This window comes from Trichoderma reesei (assembly GCF_000167675.1).
Source record: "Trichoderma reesei QM6a unplaced genomic scaffold TRIREscaffold_5, whole genome shotgun sequence".
Classification (NCBI taxonomy): Eukaryota; Fungi; Ascomycota; class Sordariomycetes; order Hypocreales; family Hypocreaceae; genus Trichoderma; species Trichoderma reesei.
This window is the reverse complement of record NW_006711152.1, coordinates 1475635-1499818: the sequence shown is the minus strand read 5'-3', so window position 1 is coordinate 1499818 and position 24184 is coordinate 1475635. Positions and strand designations below refer to the sequence as shown.

Sequence of the window (24184 nt, the reverse complement as noted above, 5' to 3'; positions counted from 1 at the left end):
GGCAGGTGAAAGTACCGGGTACTTGCCTGTACCTTCCTTGACGGCCAGCCCAAGGCCTGTAAATGCGGCCCCTGATAAGGTACTCAGAGCTGCTTTGTGATGTACATTCAAGCGATATGACAAGATACTGTGAGTTATAGTAGACTCCCATGCCTGACGTATACAGCACTGTATGCTTATGGGTTCTTCTGTTGCTTCTCATGACTTCTTCGAGCCTCATTGCAGCATTTACAAGTACATGGTTTCTTCAAAGAGATGCATCATCGGCAGCCTTGCGTCAGCCAGCGCCAATCAAGCACCTCTTGTGGGGTTGGATGCGCAACGTCGCCTGTCCGTATGTCCAGGTACAGGTACCTTGGACCTGGAGCTTTGGGCGCAAGCACTGAAACGTAGCCTCCCAGCGAATGAGGTGGACTGGAGCTGCCACCGACCATCTCGCAACTGCATCAACTCCATAGCGATCTGCCTGCACACACATCATACCTTACCTTATCCACGGCTGCTCCCCTGCAGCTATGCGCCTCGCGTCCTGGCTTGCTTCCCAACGCCACAGTCATTGATCTAGCCCATGAACCGACCAGCACGTCATAATGGCGCTTGAACTGGGCCCTGGTGTGCGATCCGGGTCGCCAGAGAGCTCGGGGCGGGACTCGCCCATCCCACGGCAATGGAGGAACCAGCTTGGCGGAGGTGGGTAGGATGCCTTCACGTCAGCTTCTGTTGGCCGTGTCACTGATCCAGCAGCCTAGAGGACGCCCCCATCAAGGACAAGGCGTACCGCAGATACGCTGCCGGAGTCGACAAAGCGCTGCTGCTCTTCGAGACGGCCCTGGAGGAATGGGCCGACTATATATCCTTCCTCAACAGATTGCTCAAGGTCAGGCACCCGACGTCAGGCGACTTCGCAAGCCAGCGACGGCCCCGTGAAAGGCTTTGCGACACAGCACACTGACAGCTTGGACAGAGCCTGCAAGCCCGACCGCCCAATGTCACCGTTATCCCCTCCAAGATCACAGTCGCGAAACGTCTGTCGCAATGCCTGAATCCGTCACTGCCCTCGGGCGTGCACCAAAAAGCTCTCGAAGTGTACAACTACGTGTTCGAAACAATTGGCAAGGATGGGCTGTCCCGAGACCTCCCTCTATACCTCCCAGGCCTGGCACCTACGCTCTCTTTTGCGTCCCTTTCGGTTCGCTCCCCGTATCTCGACGTCCTCGAGCGCCACTTCACGGGCATTGACTCCAGGTCGTTGCGACCTGCTATGAAGTCAATCATACTGGCATTGCTACCGGGGTTGGAAGACGAGACCAGTGAGGACTTTGATCGAACCCTGCGGCTGGTTGGGAGCTTCAAGGAGGCAATTCGGCCAGCGGACAGCGTCGTCCTTACCGAGCAACATGCCTCGGGCGATGACTTCTTCTGGCAATGCTTCTTCCTGGCTTCCGTTACGAGTCATAGCCGCCGTGCCGGCGCCCTTGCCTACTTGATACGCAACCTTCCCAGATTGGGCGGAGATGCCTCCGCTGGCGCATCTGCTGGGGACATTGGCCAACGCAATGTGGACGGTAGCTTCAATAGTGAGATTGCCGCCATCGTCACCACCCCAGAGCCCGGTTTGCTGGTGAGGTGCTTCGCTAGCGGACTGTCCGATGAGCAGTTGTTGATCCAGCGTGGCTTTCTCGATTTACTCGTCTCTCATCTTCCCCTCAATTCTCACGTATTACAATCTCAAGTCAAGCCTGGCGACCTGGAACTTCTCCTGAAGGCTGCAGTCGGGGTCGTCACGAGACGAGATATGAGCTTGAACCGCCGATTATGGGCATGGCTTCTCGGTCCCGAGCCAACAGGCAACGAGAATGAACATAACCCTGAGCTGCACGGCAACGCAGACGGCCCGCAAGCTCTCCTCTCCTCCCGAACCAGCTACTTCGAACAGTATGGGCTGCAGCCGCTTACAAAATCCCTCCTTGAGATGATCAGAGATACCAAGCATAGAGGAGTTGCCGAACGAACTCGGCCATACCGGATATGTCTCTCCTTAATGGATCGATGGGAAGTCGGCGGGCTTGTGGTTCCAGACATCTTCCTTCCCGTGGTGGAAAGTGTGCGGCAGTTTCAAAAACAGGGTCCTGCCAAGGCAGAGTTCACCGAAGTGCTACGCAGCGCAAGCGTCTTCTTTGACGGCATTGAGAGTGGCCTCATCTATAGTGAGCTTGTTGGGCTTCTGGCTCAGGCAATCAGCCCGGGGAAGTCCAGTAACGACGATCGAAGCGACAAGCTGTCTTTAGTCAACTTCATCATCACTCACTTCAATGTGCGCGAAGAGGAGATGGTTACGGTTCACGCTCCCCTGACTTGTCTCGCTGCTTTGCTCATGCTGGAAGATGCACGCAACTTGCAAGATGGAGACAACTTATCGTTGAGAGAACAAGTCCTTGGTATTGTTGTCTCACTCCTCGAACTGGTTCCGGACCGAGCATTCGCTGAGCCTTCTACGGCCAATGCAAGTCCTAAGAGGGAGTGTGGCGGCGCTTCCTCTCTGTCGGCCGCAGAGCTACTCAAGAAAGTTCAAGACTTTTACATCCACGGGCAGGGAAGCTTGGACGCATCTCCAGCGCCTTTCTCTCAGGTTGAGACTGGCGAGCTGATTCTGAAGAAAGCAATCAAGTACATCGTTGATGGTACAGCCGAGCAACAGTCGTCGTGCTCCTTGAGCTTCCACATCAGAATTCTGCTACTGATCTTGCTGAAAGTGCCCAAAAACTATCGATTTGACGTGACAGCCTTGGTGGCTTCCTTGAAGGCCAAACTGATGCAGAAGCGGCCGCTGAGATTTTCAGACTTTTCTTCCATTCTGCATCTCATCACGCAGCTTCATTATGTCGAGCGGATCTCAACATCAGAACTCTCCGAACTAGTGCATCCTCTGGTCCGTCACGCATGGTCATATCTCTCTGCATCTGAGCCCAAGTACCATGTGGAAGCTGTTCGGTGCTTGTGGCAGCTTCAAGCAGCCCTCTCGCTGTCTCGCCGCGATGTGGAAGCCTCACTTGCAAGTATACTGGTTGACCAAAGTGCCGCCGATGGCGCAGATATCGGGCGCGCTTTCGGCGTTCTTTGGTCTCACACACTCCAGGATACGCCATCTGATCGCCGTGGGCCCAAGATCCCTACCATTGAAGCAAAACTGGGCCAGAAGCTCAGTGCGACTGATCACTACGAGGTCATGCTAACGCGGCCGCTATTCCTTGTGCTGGATGGATTGCTAGACGACAGGACACAGCTTTTCATGACGGTCAAGTCGTGGCTCAATAGCATGGTTGGCATCGATAGGTAGATGTTATCGATTCGAAGAGTTTGTGAATGATACTAACGTTCACCAGGCTATTCCTCCTCTTCGTTATCAAGTTTGCAGAGATACCTTGTCTTCGTGCAGTCGGGGGGTCTGTTCAATCCGAAAAGTCTGAGACCGAAACCCTCGTTTTTACCGAAGATGACGATGTCGACCTGTGCCTATACTACCTACGGACTTTGCACCATGTTCTTGAGTGCTCCGGAGAAGCTTCAAGAGCGGTACTTGTTACAAAACACTTATCCTTCAACAATGGTGGACAGGTGCAGATCTCCAGTACGTTTTATACTTCCGAGGTTCTTTAGGTATCTGTCGCTGACATTTGGTGTATCCAGCTGGTGGGGATGAGGTCGACATCACACTGCAAGATTACTTCGTCAGGGTGTGCATGGCCTGCATCACGGGTGATGCTTCTGGCTCCGCCAGCGACGACCTCAACACGAGGGTCTCCAAGCTACATCGCTACGCACTAACCGTTCTCCATCACTTCCTCATAAGCCATCATGCCACTCCTCTGGCCGATCTTCATCTCGACCAAGTCCTGATTGATAGATTGTTCAAGTCCATCGGAAGTCCCGATCCATATGTGCAAGTCCTCTTACTTGACGTACTCTTCGATACCCTAAAGTTACAGGACGCAGTGGCGGCGGCCGAGCTTTCGATCCCGTCGACTGCTGAAAAGCGACGCTCAAGCGCGGATCCATTGCATGCAGTACGATTATCTATGTCTACTGGTGACACACGACCACCTCCCATGGCAATGCCACCTCAGCTGCTCAAATGCCTGCAGGCAGGCTTGAGCTCGACTAACAGCCAGTTTGTTCTGGACAGCTGGGTCTCGTTTCTCAGCAGATGTTTGCCGTTTTATTCCCAATCCATCTTCCAGATTTTGATACCCCTCGTCGAGACGCTATGCAAACAAATAGGGGTTACGTTCTCACATTTGAAGAGCATGTTTCAAGACGACACATATGAGGTCAAGAATGAGGCCGCAACGCCGGAATCTACTCTCATATACCTTCTCAACGCTTTGGAGCAAGTCCTGGCAAAGGCGCATGATCAATTGCTCGCCGAAGAGGCTCAGGCCTTGGCTCTCAAAGGTCCGGACCAGCCTCAGTCACTTTTCGGCAGCATGGTATCTGGTGTCTTCCAGTCCGACGCTCCTCAGTCCCGAAGCGCCACGGCCAACGACCGCTTGACTGTTCACCTAGCTTTCCAAGATGCCGTGCGAATGTGCTTCTCTATCTGGACGTGGGGACAGGGAGAAAATGCCACCACGCAGGACATTAATTCATCCGCATCCTTCAACTACACATCTCTGAGGATGAGGAACCGGGCAAGGCGGCTCCTCGAGCATCTCTTTACGGCAGAGACGCTTGAGAGCCTCGAGACGGTGATTGATGTTTGGAGAAACTCAACAAGCGCAGCAGAGCATGCCATGGTGTTCAACTTTCTGGCGGCTCTAGACGCCGCCCGGCCGAGGCATTCAATGCCAGCCCTCTTCAACTCGATATACAGCCGCACTAACCCAGCCGCCCTAGAGCCCTCCCGCAAGTCCACGATGACTATTTCGCTCCAGGACGCCGACCTGGTTGTCTTCTTGGTCGAGTATGCTAGGTCGCTCGACGACGATGCCATGGATGAGATATGGCAGGACTGCATAACGTTCCTCAAGGACCTCTTGAACAATCCGTTCCCTCACCGACAGACACTCCCTAGTCTTCTTGAGTTTGCGGCGATTCTGGGCGAGAAGGTCGACAATACCAATTTCGGAGAGCAGCGAAAGATGAGAAGGGAACTAGGGGTAAGTTGGACGATCATATATGGTCCTTACTGAATATGGCGATTGATGCTCACTTCTCTGTAGGATCTGTTTCTTCGACTTCTTACTGCCCTCTTCACCACAAGACCAACCTTTGCCGACCCGGCCAGTTCTAATGGAGCGTCGGGCACAAAGACTACCAAGGGCGAGTTGGAACGCCGTGGCACATTCCCTGCCGCTGTTGAGAGATCGGATGATGTTGTGGCCATTCTCGCCTCCGTGGTCCCAAATCTGCCCAAGATCCTACTTGAGCCGGACCGAGTGCTGTCGGCAGCTGGAACGATCTCCACCAATGTCATTGGCCCTACGTTTCGCTCCAAGGCATTCCCAGACTCTGTAACCGCGAGCACCCTGAAGCTCCTGCACGAGCTGTCGAGGCTGCAGAACAACCAGAAGTCTTGGAAGAAGGATGTCGGCGACGCGTTCAACGACCCCAAGTTCTTCGCAATGAACCTGACCCTGGTCCAGAACGACTGGCTGCCATTGCTGCGACAGTGGGCCTTGACGGACAAGGAGAGGCTACCGGAGATTGTCGGCCGCATCAGCGCACCGACGACGGCGGGCATAGTCTTTGGAGTGGGCGCAACGTCGGCGCGTCTCGAGGCCGACCGGAAGACGCAGCTCAACTTGCGGAGAATCGCCACGCTGCTTATTGCCTCGGCGGACGATGCCTTTGTGACGGACATTCCGGTCATCTTTGACAAGATGGTGGAGCTGTTTGGGGCCACCTCGACGTCCTCGCCGTCATCTACCACGCGAGCAGAGGTGTACATGGTCATCAGGGCGCTGGTGCTCAAGGTCAGCCCCATTCACCTAGCCAGGCTGTGGCCGGTGGTCAACGCCGAGATTCACTCTGCCATTGCCTCCATCGTGGCTCCGGACCACAGCACGGCGTCCGAGATTTACGTCAACTCGGCCGTCCTGCAGGCCTGCAAGCTGCTCGACCTGCTCATCTGCGTCGCCCCAGACGACTTTCAACTGCACGAGTGGCTCTTCGTGACGGACACCATCGAGGCCGTGTATCGGTCGTCGACGTACAAGCCCGTCGCCCTGGTAGACGAGATATCTGAGGAGCTGAGCTCGACGTCGACACAGCTGGCCGCCATCAGCAGCCACGACGACGCCATGACGGCCGCGCAAATGGCGACGCACAACAACGGCTCGCGTCGTCTCCCGCTGCTGGGCCGCGGCGGCATCAGCGACGACGTGGCCTTTGAGAGAAAGGACGAGCTGGTGGCCAAGGTTCTTAGGCCGTTCTTTGGGCAGCTCAGCATCTATGCCTTTGAGTCGACGTATGCGATGGGGACGGTGGATCGGGAGGCTTGCGTGGAGGGCCTGTTGAGGGATCTTTTTGATGATCGGAGTATGGTGAAGGCTTTGTAGATGATGGCGTCTTGAGCAAGATGACGATGATGATGAGTTACAGGCTTTTGGGGGGGAGGTAGGGAAAAGAATAAAAACTGAGTTGTAAAAAATCGTGTAGATGTATGGCTTGATAGACTAGGAGTTGAACTGTTTCTTGTGCTTCAGCTTCGGCCTCTACTCCTCCTGAATTACAAAGGGAGGGGGTTCGTTTCTTGTGCGCTCAATCAGAGACTTTTTGACTATTTACAGGCATTGAGGATAGACCCTAAGCGACTTCTGATCACCTTCAAATGAGAATTCCTCGACGATGCATCATAAGGGGTCGCTCAAAACCTAGATGTACAGATTAACAGACCTGTCCTGGGACAGAAACAAAGAAGCAGATGTCGCCATATACGCCACCATAACGGATTGTGTCCAGAATGCTGCCATGAGAAGTAAAAAAAAAAAAAAAGAAAGAAAAAAAAGAAAGAGGAAGAGAAGAAGACATTGTTCCCAATGATTTCATTACACCACAGTAGGCGGCCCAATCATCCTCTCCACAACATCCAAGTAAAACTGCCTATTCACCGCAGCCCCATACTCGATACACCGAATATACGGCCTCAGCTCAATCAAGAGCGACGTCAACAAGCCGTCGGCAAAGAGCAATTCGTAGGGATACTTTGACGCGAGGTCGAACCACATCTGGACGGGCGAGATCTCGGTAGGGTCGACCTCGAACTGGGCGAGGGCCCAGAGGGAGCTGATGGAGATGCCGTTGGCGTGCCACTGGAAGGTGGGCGCCTGCGTGGTGGCCGGGTCGATGCCTGCAAAGACCTGGCGGTCGGCGAAGATGGAGGGCGGCGCGGCGTTCATGCAGAGCGAGGTTGCGGTGAGGAAGTGGTTGTTGGAGGGCTCCGTCTCGCCGGGCATGTGCGAGTGGAAGTCGTCGTGTTGGAAGTGGTCCCAGCAGACGTTTTCGAGGCTGTTTGCGTGTTTCATGTTAGACGGCGTCATTTGAGGATCTTGTGTGTTGGTGTTGGATTGGGGGCTGGACTCACGCTAATATCCAGTTCATGACAATCTGCTCTTGTTGGGGAGTCAAGGGCGGCGTCTGGGGAGGGTTGTCGAAACTGGCGGGGCTCACATAGCCCTGGACGCTGCTGCCGACGGAAGGGTTGTCGATGGTGAAGCAGGGCGTGCCGAGAAGATCGTTGATGCCCAGCGAGATGGTAATGTCGTCGAGGTTGATGTGGCCAAACATTTCCTGCTCATTGGACGTCGACGGCATCAGGGGCTGCTGGTTCTGGTTCAGGTTCAGGTCCAGGTCTGACAGCTGTCCGCCCGCAGCGAGCCATTCCTGGGCATCGAGCTCAGACATGCCGCCTAGGCGCGTACCGGGGGAGTCTGTAGTAGAGAAATACGTCGAATCGGCCTGTGTATTTGGCGGCTGGGCTGCCGGCTCGGTTCTCCTGATGAGGTCCCGGATAGTGTCGTTCTCCTTGCGCATCTGCAACGTCTCCTGCTGGGCCTGCGCGATGAGGTCCCGCAGCTGGGATACGTCCAGCTCGAGCTGCTTGACGTAGTTTGCCTTTCTCTGCCGGTGCTGGATCTGGGCCTTCCGGACCTGAGCTCGTCGAATCTGGGCCTTGTCTTTGGCGGCGTCGCCCGTGGGTTCATCTGCGCATCGGATAATTGGTTCAGCCTCCATCTTCCTTCTCTTCTGATGCATCTTGGCCCACGACCGTCCCAGATCTCGAGACGACGGGACACGGCTAAGGAAAGGCATGATGCTGTGAAAAGGGGGAGCGATATGAGATGTAGAGGTGAGGCTGAAAGATTCCAAACTTTTTGTGGGACTGGCCGTGACGGATGGAATCAAGCCAGAAGCAAAGGCAAGATGATCTGGTATTGATAGCGCCCACGATGAGAAGAGCTGAACAACAGATGAGAATGCACCCTGTGAGGCTGATGCTTCGAGAGCGACTGGCTCGTCTTATGAGGACGGACGAAGCATCGTGCCGTTTCGGGGCAGCTGAGCGGAGGGGGACAGGAGGATAAGATCCATGCCGGCCAGCACCACCCCTCTGCCGCTCCCGCTTGATGATAATTCCAAATCACGAAGCACTTGCTCCCCGGACGCCAATGGCCGGTGACGTGATGGCCGCAGATGGTCAGAAAACCAGACAGACAAACAGACGGACAGACGTGCGGCCAGGCAATCAGACCGGCAGCCCGTGTCACATCGTAGCACTCGCCCAGCGCCTGTAATCAACCGTTGCATCCAGTCCGACCCCAGGATATCTCAATCTGTCAACCCTCCCTCCCTCGATATGCACGATGCACGTCGCCCTCCGGGCCACTTGCTTAGCGCGCCTCGTCCTAATCGAGCCGCCACGGGATGAAGCTGAAAAGAGGGTGAGGAATCATTGACACCAAACGGGGGAGGGTCGAAAGCCCAAAACTAAGGCCAAACTTCGACCATGGAACCCATGGAAACAAAATCGAGCAAGCCAGAGAGAGGACGTGGAATCCAAAAAGAGAAATAGTCAAAAGAGTTGACCAAAAAAAAAAATTAAGAATAAAAAAAGATAAAACTCACCCGCGTCTTGATCTGGGATCTGATCGGGAGATGCATCCTGCTCGGCTCCTCCTCCTTCACCCTCGTCATGCAGCTCCTCCGCCTTTTTCCCCTTGCCGTGCTTCTTCTGACCGTCTCCCTCGTGGCCTTTCCCCTGTTGCTTGACTCGCTTCCAGAAGCTGGTGAACGAGGGCCGCTCAGGCTCGCCACCTCCTGCGTCCGCCATTGTCCTCTGCAGTAAGCACTTAATCGAATGGCTTCTGAGAGCGATTGTATGGATGGATTTTCACAGAGAACTGAAGAGTGTCCGATTGAGTTCTTGACGAAGAGGATAAACCAGGTTTAAGTATTTAGTTGGTATAGGTCTCAAAGTGGGAAGATTGGAAAAAATGATCAGCCGTTGCTTGTGTAGATTCCTCGTCGTTTATCGTTGGATTGGGGCCTTTATGCTGGACAACTGCTTGAGTTCGTGGTGTTGATTTGTAGTCTCGTGGTAAGCGAAAAAAGATAGGTAAGTGAGGACCTGGAATTATCACTAGCTGCGCCGCGTCGAAAATAGTACGTCAGCGAACTTCCTAGGTAGGCATTATCTCGAGTGTACGAGACTGCAGTCTGAGGGCGACTTGAGAAGAGAACGAGTACCCAGTAGGTAGGTAGGAGAAAAGGTCAACGCAATGACTAATCCCTCTTCAGAACGCCTCAATTGAGAGATATCTACCTAGGTACAGGTAGGTAGTAGGCAAAGAGAGAATCGAACCGTTTAGTAAGGAAGTGGTAAGGAGAAGAACAGTGAGTGAATGGGCTGAGGCGTGATGTGGTCATCATTTCGCCGTTTGCAGTAAGCAGCTTACTACCAAGTTACCTATTCTCTAGCACAAGGCAGTACGTCCCAGTGCTCTTGCCTAGGTTTGTGTTCCTGTAAGTTCGGACGGAAGTCGCGTTCAATTACCGGGTTCCCGATCTACTCAAGTACAGGATAGGTAGGTACTTTAACAATAATTCAAGTCTGCAGTACCCAACCCTTGGGAAAGCTGTTGGACCGGGATGGCTCTTCAGCGGATTTGCGTATGGGCGAACTTGCAGCCAAAATACTCATGGCCGGCTCTCTCAAAGTTTCCTGTACTACAGATCGAAAAGTACCAGATACTGCGCTGAAAGGTGGGGATGGCAAAGGTACTGTAGGTAGGTAGATTCTAAAAAATGCCGATACGAAGCTCAAATATTCCCGTCAATGAGAATGCGATCTGGGCTGGAATACGCGAACCCATGACGGAGCGACCACCCCCCAATTCGCTACCTAAGGTACAGACACGAAGAAAGGATAACATGTGAAGAGCATACATGTACGTACTGCCAGCATAAAAACAGTAACAGCGCAACAGCAACGTAAAAGGAAACCGAAGCTGAAATTCGCACTATATGTCTACCTACATTGACTGGGACTCTAAACCGATATGTAGCAACCAACCAACTACAAAACTCTACCTTTCTGTTGGAAACCATCTCATGCAGATAAACGTCGCATACTGAATTAGTAGTATCTTAAAGAGAAGTTGCATGGTATGGTATATAGAAACCATGCACAATGCATGAGAGGTGCTTCGCTTCGGGATTTCAAATAACGAAAGGGGAGTCCAGTGGTATTTGTAACCCCCCTCGTCATGTCTCCGGACCGCTGACTACCTATGTACCTTATCAAGTATTTCAAATACTACCTACCCGAGAAGCCTCCAAATTCCACACGCCTGTCCTCCATAAGCCTTTGAATGCCACGGCAAAAGATAAGACCACACACACACATTCAGTTTCGCGCTCAACAACCTCTTTCAACAACCGCCAACAATATCAACACAAACAGGCAAATATTTAGCAAAGTCAATCAACATCAATTCAACCCTGTGTTCAATCCTATACACAACTTTGACATGGCATATAAATCTGTCTACCAAGAACAGATTGAAAACAAAAAGTAAAAGCAAAGGTTCCTTTGGCCAACTCCTCGCTGAGAAAACGAACGGCAGGTAAACGCAAAAGATCCAAGCCACATGCCAAAAGACAAAATGGCAAGCACAGATCAAAGGAACCAGATGCCGCCCCTAAAACGCCCCTCTCCCAAAAAGCAAATCACTTTTTTGCGCACATAAGCGCGATCCCGACCGCCCCTTATCTTACCCTGTCCATTCCTAGATTGAGTCCGAAGCTGGCTTTCTTCCGGAGAAATAAATGGTGAAGGAATTTCAAATAATCGAATCCCGTCTGTCGCAGCGTGTAGCATTCCGGGTATATCCCCATCTCTCCCGTATATCGTAGTCTTGAAGTTTACTCAGATTCGCCGCCGTCGCTATCGGTTGCGGTGCCTTCTTCAAGCTCTTCATCATCCTCGTCCTCCTCTGACTCGCTGTCGTCATCCTCCGCATTCAAGCCTGGGATTGCCTTCCAATGCACGTAGTCATTCACCAGCCAGCGCTTGCTCACTGGCAGCTGGTATGGGTCGAATGGGAAATACGGATCGAGCTGATGAAAGCTCTCCTCCTGCGTATCGAAGCCAGAGTCCCGCAGCGCGCCTCCAGTAGAGTATGTCGACGACAAGTACTGCGTCAATCGGATCCGTTTGTTGCCCTCAATCAGCGGATAGGCGTACATAAAGTTAAGGCGGTGCGCCAGCTTGGCGAATTCCTCGACAATGACCGGTGCGCAGACCTTGAGGGGATTGAGCTTGCCAAAGATGTGCGTAGAAAGATCCTTCCGCGAGGTGCCGATCCACTCGAGATCCTGGCCGATATACGATGCTGGGTCTTCGGGGTCGACAAACTCGGGAGCGGAAACCACCAGGTCTTGCCAACGGAAGCAAAAGATGTAGAGCGTAGCCTGCACAAGGCTGTAGTAGGGGTGGAAGCGCTTAAGATCCGGGCCGCGGCAGATGGGCTCGTACTTCCTCCGGTACTGGTCCAGGTGGTGGATGAGAAGCATAAAGATGGTGCGGACGAGGCTGCGCGGCACGTGTGCGCCTCGAGCGACAAAGCTCGCGAGATAGGCGGCCGCGGCCTGCTTCAGGATATTCGGCGTGTTGCTCTGGAAGGCGCTGGCAATCAGCTGGCCGCAGAACGCGTCGGTGAGCCGCTCGTGCTGCTGGGCGAAATGGAAGATGAGAAATTGCGTATGTCGTGATTTATATGTCGGCAGAACCATTTGGTCAAACTCGCGGAGGATCGTGACAAACATGTCAAACGCCTTATCCGAGCCGGGGTTCGCGAAATGTGGTGTGTAAACTTCGAAAAGGGTATCGAGCATCGAGTCCATCTTCTCCACGCTTTCCTTCAGAGTCTTAATCCGAACCGCGTCCTGATCGTAATCAGCATCGTCGCTGTCCACGGAGTCGGTATCACTGTCATCGTCGGCCTCGTCTTCCCACCCTGCGGCTTCTTGTTGAGGGTTCTCTGTGCGAAGCGCGTACATGACGGCGGCAGTGATATCGTCGTCCGTGTCTTCCAGGTCTAGCTGCATCTGAGAGTCAATCTTGACGACACGATCCAAGATCATGTCGAAAATGTCTTCCTGCAGGTCGGGCACGTAGTCCTTGACTCGCAGGAGGTTGTGGATATAGGCCATGTGGACCCTCATCGAGTCGTCTAAGAATGGAAACTTGTTTCTAAGCAGGTTCTCCAGGACAGAAGTCGCGGAGGGAAACATCTTGAGGAGGTATTGTAGAGCCGAATGCAGCCTGTCTCGCATCGTGTCGCGGCTGATCTCGGGGAAGTCGGGCACAAGCCACGCGGACGGGCGGGAGTCGTGGAACTTATCCACAATCATCGCCAGGACGTGGTTAAGGTAAGAGCCCTGAGCGCTGACGAGGGCGGCGAGAAAGTGGGTAAAGACCTTGACAAAGGCGGCGTCGCGTCCCAGCCAGGAGCAGTTGAGAATGGCCTTGACCAGGCCGTTGCAGTCCTTGCTCTTGAGGATGGGGATGCAGCCCGTCAGGGCCATGAGGTAGACCTGCAGCTCGTGCGGCTTGAGCGTGTCGTCCTCCTCTCCCACCACCGGCGGCAGGTATCGCTTCTTGTCGTTGGCGAACATCTCCTTCAATCCGTCGTACTGGCCGTCGTCGCCCCGCAGGTGGGCCTCGAGCGCCATCCGCACTTCGAGCTTGATCTCGTCCATCGTTCGTCGGCCGACCTCGTACGTCACATTCTTGATCTCGTCGAACAGCACCTTGCGCCGTTTGGAGGGCGTCTCCTGGGCTTCAGCGCCCTCGCTGACCGGGTGATGCTGGTCTTTCCTGCGGCCGAGAGCAGAAGCCGACTTGAGTATGGATTTGACAGGAGTGGTGCCTCGAGGCAGAGTCCCTGGAAGGCTTCTGGGAGTAGACGTCAACATTCGAGAGACGGCGATGTCAAAGTTCGGCGGTGGCGAAGAGCGCGAAGGGCGATGCCGGCGAGGCTGAGGGATGCGATTGACGTGCCGTGCGTTCACGGCAGTGCTGCAGAGGCAAGGCAAAAGAGCTGGTTTCTGCACTCGCCCACGGCCTTCATAATACTCAAGCCTCGCAGCTCTTCTTTGTTTGAGATGAAATGCTATCGTTTCCTCAAAGCGCGAGGCGCATGGCTCGAGCTCGAAGACGTAAGAATGTGAGGTAACAGTTTAATTGAAAGGCGGGATGAAGGATGCTGAAGGAAAGTTGAGGGCCGAGTTAATCATGGCACAAAAGAAAAAACGTCAAGTTTATGCGCGGCGGACATGGATTCTTTTTTTTTTCTGCTGCACTTCAAGTCAAGCGGCGCTCACAGGGAAGATTTTCTAAGCTGGTGGGGACCCCGCACGTGCTTCGCAGCCAACTCGGCTTAGGTAGGCAGCACACTGCGTGGTCCGTGCTTTCCGTCGGAACATTGATGTGCCGCTGCGAGCTTGCTTGACTGGAAGTTGGCTTGCTCCTTGTGTGACAGCATGCGAAAGGCCATCGAATCAACAACACGGTTTGCATCTGCCTTTGTCAAAGTGCCAAGCTAGTCGTCACTGTTTGACCTCGGCCTGACTCAGGTATATCTCTTCATTAATCTTGTGTCCAATCAGGCCCCCTTGACGCCACTTTGCTGTGGTGTCACTTGACCATGCAAGAGTCATTCGGTCTCTACACAAAGGGGTTGCAGGTGGCTGCATTGACTACAAGCTTGTGCTTTCCAGTTGAAAGGGCACGTCGACAATTGTGTTTATCTCAACTCACAAGAACCGACAATTGATAGCTTGAACAGTCATGTCTCGGTCAGAAACACTCACACTCGTAGGACGCCTTAGTTGTGCCTGAACCGGTGAATAGTTGTATAAGGTATAGTAGAATCGAACAATCCAACTCCGTAACCCACAGTCTGAACCCCATGCATATCCGTTATCTGCTAGCCAAAGTTCTCAATCCCTGCTGCCGTGATAGATGAGTCGCGCATTCTGGCCCACCCCCTGATGTGCCGGCGAAGCTTTCAGGAGTGGTTCTGTCTGATCAAGCATCTGTACTGGACAAGACTGAAGCACGAACGAGACAAAAGAAAATAAACAAAGTGAAGCGTCGCACTCACGCCTAGAGAGACTTGAAACCATTTATTCCCCTCTCTCTCATTGTCGCCTTGTTCCTTGCACCTTCAGGTGAACCGAACTGCCCCAACCCCAAGTCAAACAAACAAGTATTGCAGCACTACCTCTACATGAGGAGAGAAGCGAGCCGATAACCACCATTACCTGGCTGTGAAGCGTTCAGGAAGAGTTTCCTATAGGGCAATAGAGGTCCGATCGGGCTTCCGAGAGGGCGGGTTTTCTGAGGGGAAAAGAGGTCGCCGTCTGCAGTTCGGCGAACGCTGGCGTCACGATGACCAACTAATCGACGGTCAACTAATAGTTCTCCCCAGCACCAGCGCCGTTGTGACCGGCATGAGAAGTGTACATGTAATTTGGCTCGGCACCGCTTTCGGGGGGGTTCGCTCCTTCGGGTGGTGCATATTCGGGATTGGTTGTGCCAGGCTCAGTCTTCTCGCCAGGGATCATGGCGTTCCCCCAAGTGTTGTTCTCTAGGACGCGATCACGGTTCGACTGGTTTTGTTGCTGGTTTCGTATCGCCTCGTTAGTCATGATGATCCCAAACAAACGTGATGCCCAAATTTCTTCCTTACCTCGCGGTACTTTGACAGGTACACCTTGAGAGCCTCCGCGTAGTTCTCAAAGCCCAGGGACGTCATGGCGAAGAGAATATCTTCTCCATTGACCGTCTTGCGCTTTTCCTGTTGACATTTCTCAGAGGCTGACGAAACACGTCAGTACGTGCAGCAAACACAACAAGTTCGGAAACCACCAAAAGCGTACCTTCGCTCGTGATGAACGAGATGAACTCGCTCACACACTCCTGCATGCATTCTTTGGCTTCCTTGGCTATTTTGGCATTGTCCGGCAGGGCATTCTTCATGATTCGAGCCACTGGAGCAAAATTGCGAATGTTAGCATCGAGCTCATCGGCTTTGTCGGCCTTGGAGGCGCGCGGCGGCGTCTCCTGCACATTGGGGAACAACTGGTGAGACATGGACGAATATGCGAGGCTGAGGAAGACGAGCAGCAGCTTCCCACACATATGCGGGCAAACAGGCAAATCGCGACTCGACAAACGGCTCCAGAAGGAAGGGGGGGGGGACGACGAGGACATACCATTGGCTATAGGCAACCACCGGTCTTGCTCCTTGACACCTTCAAACTCGTAGCCAGTCCCTCCGGCCGAGTGGGGTTCCTGGTTGTCATTCATTTGTCCTTCCTCGTCGGGTGACTGTGCACCTTGGTCGACATCCTTTGGAGGAGATTGAGGGGAGTCGGACATATTTGGCTACCTGCAGCGGCTGCTAGCGTCTTTTGTAGAATCTTCGGGTTGGCACAGCTTCGGCAGGTTTCGCGATGATGTGTCGCCCTGGCCACGTCGCAAGAGGTAGGGTTTGCCCGATTCGTCCAAAGGGGGGCGTGTGTGCAGACGATGCGAAACGCTGCGTCAATCGTGACAGGCGCGAGGGATCTAGGACGCCGCTGGCTGGGTCTGCCCTGGCTGGGGGACGACGCAGGACCGATGACGCCCGCTTGGCGTATGTAGCAGTATGTATGTATGGGCTGGCAAGCCGGTTGGGAGAGAATATCCCTGGGTGGAGGGGGAATAGCAGACTGGAGGAGAGGGGGGAGGGGGAGGGGTGTCCGAGAAAAAAAAGGGTCCGCAGTCGCAGAGAGCTCCCAGACGATGCGATTGGGGAGGACGGAGCAGGACCAGCAGATTCGTCCCAGCAGCGCTTCCCACAAGAGGGCGTGAGCGGATCAAGCACAGCAACAAGCAATAAGAAGCACAGCTCTGTTTCTCAGCTGCTGACAGGCTCTTCTGGCTACGGCAATGCCAGGCAGACTCGCAGACTCAGCGACTTGAGGTCGACGGGGGTGCGTCTTAGACAGCAGATTGGACGGCAGACGAGGCCGTCGCGTGCAGAGCAAACGGCTGTGGTCTGTGGTCTGGCTCGGGCACGGATTGCGGTGGCGCGGCCAAAGTTACACGGTCGCGCAGGGTTCCGGGTCTCGTAGGGCGGTGGTGCTGGCTCACGGTCAGAACAAAGAAGAAGCTTCGCTTGAGGGGGGGGGGGGGGGGAGTCTGGGAAAGCGTCTCACGAGGGCGTCGGGATTGCGCTGTTTGCGTCTGCGTCTGCGTCTTGCTGCGGCTGGCGTGGGTGCATAAGTGTGAATGTGGATGTGGAGTGCAAAAGAGGACGAAGAGGCAGAGCTTCTGCACGAGGCTAGGTAATAGTGGTGGTGGTGGACTGGCCGCGCGCTGGTGTCGGCCGGGATAACAGCGGGGACCTGGCGGGCAGGTCGCGCGGTACTTTGCGCAGCTGGGGGGCGGTACCACGGCGGCGCATCGGATGGGCAGCGCTGCAGTGACAGCCCTCTGCAGGTTTATCGATAGCGGGGTTTGACAGAGGCTTGCATGTACTGCGTCATGGTGATTGTGTGGCGAGATACGAAGGGTCCCGGATGCACAACCAGCAAAGCGGCTGCTTGTTGGCCAGCAGCCAGCGCGACCTTGGGCTGTTCGATCTGCACTAGAAGCGCGGGTATCTGGAGCTGAGCCGCCAAGTAGCGGGAGACTTGCAAGCTTGGTATCGTGCAATAGGTACCTACCTTAGGTATGGATGAGCTCTGGGCGACCATCAGGCGCCACCACCCTTGATGCAATGCGTTGATGTCGAGAGAGCCAGCTCATGAAGCATATGGATGGATGCAGTTATGTACAGACCCTCTGCATCATGATGAGAGATGATGCTCGCTGCTCCTGACACGACTACCGATTGTGACACCAGCTGCAATGCCTCACCAAGGCATCTATCTGGTCGATCATTTTTGATGCCAGCTACTACTATACCAGAGTGTGTACACATAAAGGGTAAGTAGGAGGTACTTAGTAGAGGCCTCAGCTTGACAGCTGCTCCAATATGACACAGTCCCCCATTGGAGTTGGAGCAGCATCCCCCCAGCCCTCAGTGATCTCCATACCTAGCCAGGAAGACATACAGTATTGATGAAGCCAAGCAATGACAACATGGCCCACCGCTCATGTATGCGCTCTATCACCAGACCACACACCCCGGCTTGTTTGCCATGCTGCTGGTGCTGCCTTCGACTGTCCCCATGTAAGCCTCAGGTAATAGAACCATGACCAAACATCACCCTACAACTGAGAATCCTCGTCTCAAGTGCGTCTCTTGCCGGGCTAAAACTCGCAAGGAGGGGTGCCGGGATGGTCGTACCAAGGGCATCGTCAAAGGCGGTGTGTTATTATACAGCAGCTATCCGCGGTGTGCTTCTTGGTGTCGTCAGCTCCGGATTCCTTCCATCAACTGGCGTTTTGTTGGGATACCATCCAGGATGCGACAAGGTAATATGGATGGATGGGCATGGACTTCGTGAGAAACAACAGAAAGCGGTCGTCCAGACTTCAACAACCCTGCCCCCCCCTTCCCCTTGTCCCAGCGACCCTGGGCTGCGGTATTCCGTGATACGGCCAGCCTCGTGGTTGTGACGTCGTCGTCGCAAGCGAAACCTGCACGCCCGCCCACGACGACGGTACCGGGATGGTGGGCTACTGCAGTTGCTCATTTGACAATGCATCGCAGGCTCAAGGGCTAAGGCAAGCCTCTTCCTCAGGAACCCGGTGGCTTGAAAAAAAAAAAGAGATAGTCGGGCCCCCAAAAAGCAATCAATGCGACGAGGTGCCAACCCATTGGGCCGCATTCCCCATGTCAGCCCAGTGGTTGGCTGGTGACCGACGGCCGAGCGATCCACGAACCACGGCCTGGCTCTCGACAGGCGCCCGGGCATTGGGCAGTCTGTTTCGGCCAATGGTGATGCTGCCGATGCGAGAAGCTCCGTTGGTTGGTTCTTTGTTTCGGCCTTCGCGTCAGGTACAGATCCGCAAGGGACGGCTACATGCATTCCGTGGTAACCTCTGATAGAGCGGCACTTTGCTGTGGCCGAAGCGCCTTGAAACCGACGCCTCTGCTATCACTAGTACCCGGTTATGCAATTCCAACGCCGCAGACCGATTGATTGGGTAGCGAGACCGACTTGATGATTGAAGGTCCCTGGCCCTCCATTCTCCCCATGTCCCTGCGCGTGGCTTCATGTAGACGCAAAAGGATGGCGGGCTTTGCTTGATGGAGGGATGGCTGCTGAGCTGGCTTGAAGCCCAGCAGCACCCAGCTTGGGCACGAAACACACGAGCATCCGGCTTCGACTCTGGTGTCCTCAACGTGTGCAGGCACATTCTTGACCATCACCACCCACACACTTGTGTAGTTGGGGGTCGAATGCTGCAGGCAAGCTAAGCCTGATCGATGGATAGTAGCCTTCTCGTGCATGCAGGGCGTGGTGTTTGCCCGTCTTTCATCGAGTTGTCTCTGCCCGGCCTGTGCGTGTCAGAACAGAAAAGAGTCGTTGGGAATGCTTCTCGGCAGGAGACGCCTCCGACTCTGTTGGCTCGCTGCATGATGACACTCGCGAGCAATGCAGACCGGCGGTATGCGCCCTCCTTTGTTGCTGAGATGGCTCGTAACACTCGTACAAAGAACATTGAAAGGCCTGAGCACCGGAGCATCCACAAGTTGTAGTTCGCAGCACTCGCTTCATGCCAGCAGCCGCTAGGTACTAGTAGTACTACTAGTAATTACTGAGTAGCCTCCTCGCCGTCGTTCAAAGCACATGAGTTGTCACGTAGTCCCTGTGAGTGCATGCCTAGCGGCCTCATTGCCCCCCCTCTCATGTGCATCTGGGCGTGTCTTCGTCCCACCAAGACTTGGCGACGTAACATTCCAGAAACCATTCGACGCTTCTTTCATGATGAATCGTCTTTACATATGTGGTATTACGAGCGAGCATACTGTACGAGCCACGGGAAGGGGAAAGGAGGGGTGAGGCCAAAGTTGACACTCCCTCTCCCATGTTAAGCCGGGTTGCCAGACACCCTTCGGATCGGGTTTCCTGTATGTCCTAGAAAGAATCATCACCTTTTGGGTCGTGTGATGGTCGAATTTCGAGGAGATTACTCGTATGGTGGAGGGGCGGTGCAACCCTGCAGTCCGTTTGTTGAGGACGCTGTCATTGGGACTTGCCACTTGGCAATCAGACGCCTCGCCTCAGGGGCACTACGGCATATGCATTGGTGACGAAATCTCCGAGAGGCACGGCACATGCGGAAGCGAATACTCGCTCGGGCAGCCTCTGCATGCTCAGGAATCGGTGATGAGCATCCTCGTCGAAGCAATATAAAGTGCGGCTGACGCCGGTGTGGCATTCCGATTGGAGCTGCTAGTCATGTAAAGTGATTTGTACGCATCCAGCTTTGCCCCGATATTACTCTGCAGGCTGGGAAATCCAACAGATGGACGCTCACCAACCATGTACTGCGTAGTATGTGCACACTGAACCACACGATTGGCCCCCAATGCCCCTTTCTTCTTTCCTTTTCTGTAATCAAACACCATGCGCCGCGGATATATCCTGATATGCAGATATGGCAGGGTGGAGGCTACATACCGTTGGGCATTGAAACGCCATCAACAAGGGATGAGATCCGAGTGGTTGAACGGCTAGACACGAAGGATCGAGTGAACACCAGGACTTCTGCATCGTCGAGGGGTGTGGCCACGTATGGTTGAATCGTATGGCAAAAAGCATCGATGCGCTGACCAAGAATGCAGTGTGTCAACTGCGCAGCTAGGTGGAGTATTCGAGGCTGAAGACAGACGGTGCATTCCATGGACTTCCATGCCTTGGTAGCTGATGGGGCCCATGAGTCGGCAATGGTCCGGACACTCTTGGAAGGATAATGATGTTTTCAACTTTTTTTCTTCTCTATTAGATGTGACTGCAGTGCCCCTCACTGCTGTACTACCTGAACGTTGTTCTTCTTCTGTAGGTTTGTCATTCAAGGTCAGCTGTTCCGCTCCTTGAAGATGGCAAGTAGCCTATGAGAATGGGGGAATACGGACCTTCCACTTGTCAAGCTCATCCTGCTTGTTCTTGTACTGCTTGACCAGGTCATCAAGGACCTTCTTGAGCCCCTCCTGGTTTGTCTTCAATGCCGGCACCACATCCTTGACTGTCCTCTCCACGAGCACGCCGTTGATCAAACGGAAACACTTTCGATCCCCTGAGAGCGGCTCCAAGGTCTCAAGAACGAGCCTAGATCATTGTCTGGATTAGCGGTGTGATTCACTCAGGGTTGCGGCGAGGCTGAAAGTCTGCGGCATAGACAGGGACGATGCGAGACATGGCATGAAAGCCCGCGGGGGGTGTCAATGTCGCACTGAGAGAAAGACGAGAAACGAACTTGTGCTCTTCTGCCTCCTGCTCAATATCGCCAATCTTTGACGCAATCTGCTGCAGCGTGTTCTTGTAGTTTGAGTAAGTGGCTTGGAGATCTAAGACGGCGATCAGGAACATGAACATGAGACAACAAAGGGGATGAGAGCAAGGCGGGGGAACCCGTGCCCGAATAACCGATGAGGTCTTACCCTGCTGCTTCTTGGCAGAAACCTGCTGTGACGATGACATGATTGCCGCTATAAGAGAGAAAAAAGAAGCGCTGTCAGAGAGAGGCCAGCTATCCCTGTGCCTGTCAACCGTTGGAGATGTCGAGGCAGAGTTTCGGTGGCGCCGCCGCTGCTGTCTTGAAGCTTGGAGCGTCGGTTGATTCCCGGCACTGTGGGCGGCAGCTGCATGTGCTTGTACCTGGTACAGTGCATTTAGCGGAAGACCCCCCCGCTAATCAGTCCGACCACTAAAACGGTCCAAGCTTTTTTCGATGCAGGCATAGTATCATCTGCTGATCAGCCATCAATCCGTCTCTCTTCCATTTCAACGAAACCTGCATCCATCTATCAGCTTGAACTCTCACAAACGACAGACATGCATCCTCACTTGCACACGCAGAATGCCATGGGTACGTTCAATGCCCCTCAACGCATCACGCTCTCTATCTTCTCCACAACGATCTAACAGAGACATCCAGCATGCCAGGAAGTCATCGCCGCTCTCGAAGAATGCCATGCGCAAGGCTTCATGCACAAGGCCGCAGGCGGCTGCAACGATGCCAAGATCCTGGTCGACAAGTGTCTTCGACAGCAGCGCTCCAAAGTACAAGAGGGAAACAGGGCCGCCGCGAAAGCGAAACGAGACCGAATCAAGGAAGAGCAGCGAGCGCTGGGGCTGTGAAGAAACCCGCATATACCCAAACGCCAATTCTCGACTCGTTTCTCTGTTCTTCAAAGCTTCGCAACTCCTTGTATAATACTGTCATTTGATGAAATAAAATTCGGGAACCGGCGTTGGATGTCAAAATTGGTCGCCATGAGGTTATGGCGACATGTACATATACTTTCAACTTGGGGCGCAAAGGAGGGCCTATGGGCTCCAAACACGGTTCGAGAGAAATATGGGCTGCATCTGTACTCTCAAGCAACTCGAATTTCAAGAGCTGGCTATCGATCAATATATACATGTACAACACAGAGATTCCTCGTCTAGGCCCTGCGCAGCGCAGAACCGAAAGTGAGAAGACCATAGGTCGACAGGATGCTGAGGAAGATGGGCACAGGCTTCCTGAGGCGGATCGCCCGAGGGATGGCTGAAGCTCCCAAGACAGCCGAGGCAAGAAGGCTCAGCTCAATGCCGTAAGGCTGGCCGTTGGCAATGCGATATCCTCCGGCGCCGTCTGACAAGGACACGTTAGTTCTAGTATGAGCCCGGAGGTGGCTGCAATTTGCGCCGGGAAACGCTGGGAGGATGGATGAGACATACACAAGAAGCCAACAAGAAAACCGGCGGCAATTGAGGGAACAGAGCCAGTCTTAGCATATCCAATGGCGCCGCCTCCGGCCGTGAGAGCCGCAAGGACGAAGGAGGCATTTGACAGCGAGGAGTTTGAAGACTGTTGCGATGAGGTCAGTCATGTCGGCTTGCGCCCCCGCTGAAGCAGCAAGATCGCGATGCGCCTGAGCATAATCTGACGTACCATGATGATCGTTCTGTTCGGTTATGGTAGGAGCCTCAAAGCGTATCTTTTGAAGCTTCGATCAGGGTCCCGAGTGAGCTCTGATATATGCTGTGCGCGATAGGAGAGCTGTTGTTCTTAAAGAAGTCCCGAGTCCAGTCGGCCCTCGGAGTCGAACGAGGCCCGGATATAGACTGACGTGATGGACGGAAATGCAGAGTGGGTCATCAAGACCCCCCAGGTTTGCGACCCAATCACAGCTCGCCGACCTGTTTGGAGCTTTCGTGGCCGCAATTGTACCAAAGTACCGAACCTTACCTTAGGTAGCAGATCAGACAAGGTGCTTCCAAGCGTCGTGAATCGATCGATAGCATCACCAACCTCGACCTCGTCTCCTCTTCCTCACTCTCAACGACCCAAATCGACGACGACTCAACCGCCGACCATGCCCGCCAAGAAGAACGCAGCGCAACCGGCGCCCTCAGCTGCCGCGACCACCCAAGCCAGCACCACCGCCGCGGGCTCCGTCCCAGCATCATCGCCCATCGCCGCGCCAGCAGCAGCCAAGAACGCCCCAGCAGCCAACTGGGACAAGGTGCTGCAGAACATTTACCAGTATTACATGAAGGAGACGCCGCAGCGGACGAAGCTCATTGACGTGTTCCTCGTCTTCATTGCCGTGGTCGGCGCACTGCAATTCCTCTACTGCATCTTGGCGGGCAACTACGTGCGTATATCCTAGGCATCTCTGAAGCGTTTTGGAGCTTTTTGGGACATTTCGGGGGGGTGTTTGGTATACTTGCTAACTGTTGTGTCGCAGCCGTTCAATGCCTTTCTTTCAGGATTCGGAGCAACTGTTGGCCAATTTGTCTTGACGAGTTTGTGTCCCGATGGGTTTCCCCAAAGCTGCCACCTTCAACGTCTAACCCAAAGCTTCCAGTCTCACTGCGTATACAAACGACGGCCGCGAACAAGAGCGAGTTCCCAGAGGTATCGCCTGAACGGTACGGCTCGATAACCAGATGATCTGATACAGACGCATATCAATGCGCCTTGGTGTCTTCAGGGTTGTGCTAACTAGCCGTCGCAGAGCATTTGCCGATTACGTCGTCTGCAGTCTGATTCTACATTTCTTCTGTGTCAACTTCATCAACTGAACGAGTCTGATAAGGAGAGGATGGATGCGTGGTGGAATGCAAGCCTTGATAGAGCGCAAGGCTTCAACCGTTATATTGCAGTGTGGTTCCCTCGGCCAGCTTCCTTAGAGGGACCGTCACTACCTAGGCATAGAGAATGGCCCAAAACAAGAGGCTGAACATCAAATAGCCAGCGCAGCCGAGTTGTGTGTATCTACGTGAGGACATTCAACTCTGGCTTAACAAGCTGATCGCGACCAATTGAGCTGATCATCGTGACTTTCCGTGGCTCGTCAACTCAAGGCCGTCAAAAATTCCCATACATTCGCCTCGCATCAATAGCTACGCATTTCGATATCATCCTTTCCGTTGCCTGTCGCCTAACCATCAAATGATCCCACAC

General features: G+C 54.0%; 8 protein-coding genes across 8 annotated transcripts; 3 read left to right on the top strand and 5 right to left on the bottom strand.

Annotated features, from left to right (window-relative positions):
* Window positions 1-590: 590 nt before the first annotated feature.
* Window positions 591-6557, top strand: TRIREDRAFT_58549 (uncharacterized protein; the record flags this gene model as incomplete). The annotated part of the gene is made up of 6 exons (XM_006963906.1): window positions 591-690; window positions 750-877; window positions 965-3333; window positions 3384-3628; window positions 3688-5156; window positions 5220-6557. 6 exons carry the CDS (start codon window positions 591-593, stop codon window positions 6555-6557), a joined length of 5649 nt encoding a protein of 1882 aa, XP_006963968.1.
* A 489-nt stretch (window positions 6558-7046) lies between these two features.
* On the bottom strand, window positions 7047-8310 carry TRIREDRAFT_105701 (uncharacterized protein; the record flags this gene model as incomplete). Its single annotated transcript, XM_006963701.1, has 2 exons — window positions 7047-7506; window positions 7583-8310. 2 exons carry the CDS (start codon window positions 8308-8310, stop codon window positions 7047-7049), a joined length of 1188 nt encoding a protein of 395 aa, XP_006963763.1.
* A 3111-nt stretch (window positions 8311-11421) lies between these two features.
* Window positions 11422-13476, bottom strand: TRIREDRAFT_58976 (RNA polymerase I specific transcription factor; the record flags this gene model as incomplete). Its single annotated transcript, XM_006963700.1, has 1 exon — window positions 11422-13476. The coding sequence occupies one exon, from the start codon at window positions 13474-13476 to the stop codon at window positions 11422-11424; it is 2055 nt and encodes a 684-aa protein (XP_006963762.1).
* A 955-nt stretch (window positions 13477-14431) lies between these two features.
* Window positions 14432-16036, bottom strand: hap3 (CCAAT-Binding protein subunit). The gene is made up of 4 exons (XM_006963699.1): window positions 15781-16036; window positions 15445-15555; window positions 15255-15382; window positions 14432-15186 (listed from the first exon to the last, which is right to left on the bottom strand). Exons 1-4 carry the CDS (start codon window positions 15944-15946, stop codon window positions 14977-14979), a joined length of 615 nt encoding a protein of 204 aa, XP_006963761.1. The 5' UTR covers window positions 15947-16036; the 3' UTR covers window positions 14432-14976.
* A 4494-nt stretch (window positions 16037-20530) lies between these two features.
* On the bottom strand, window positions 20531-21096 carry TRIREDRAFT_58734 (uncharacterized protein; the record flags this gene model as incomplete). The annotated part of the gene is made up of 3 exons (XM_006963698.1): window positions 20531-20563; window positions 20643-20835; window positions 20984-21096. 3 exons carry the CDS (start codon window positions 21094-21096, stop codon window positions 20531-20533), a joined length of 339 nt encoding a protein of 112 aa, XP_006963760.1.
* Window positions 21097-21561: 465 nt separating this feature from the next.
* Window positions 21562-21867, top strand: TRIREDRAFT_58640 (uncharacterized protein; the record flags this gene model as incomplete). The annotated part of the gene is made up of 2 exons (XM_006963905.1): window positions 21562-21595; window positions 21665-21867. 2 exons carry the CDS (start codon window positions 21562-21564, stop codon window positions 21865-21867), a joined length of 237 nt encoding a protein of 78 aa, XP_006963967.1.
* A 308-nt stretch (window positions 21868-22175) lies between these two features.
* On the bottom strand, window positions 22176-22579 carry TRIREDRAFT_58492 (uncharacterized protein; the record flags this gene model as incomplete). The annotated part of the gene is made up of 2 exons (XM_006963697.1): window positions 22176-22366; window positions 22453-22579. Coding segments are annotated over 2 exons (318 nt in total), but the record flags the coding sequence as incomplete, so codon positions are not given.
* A 658-nt stretch (window positions 22580-23237) lies between these two features.
* TRIREDRAFT_33342 (uncharacterized protein) lies at window positions 23238-23802 on the top strand (the record flags this gene model as incomplete). The annotated part of the gene is made up of 4 exons (XM_006963496.2): window positions 23238-23372; window positions 23466-23523; window positions 23586-23649; window positions 23682-23802. Coding segments are annotated over 4 exons (378 nt in total), but the record flags the coding sequence as incomplete, so codon positions are not given.
* Between the last annotated feature and the right edge of the window lie 382 nt (window positions 23803-24184).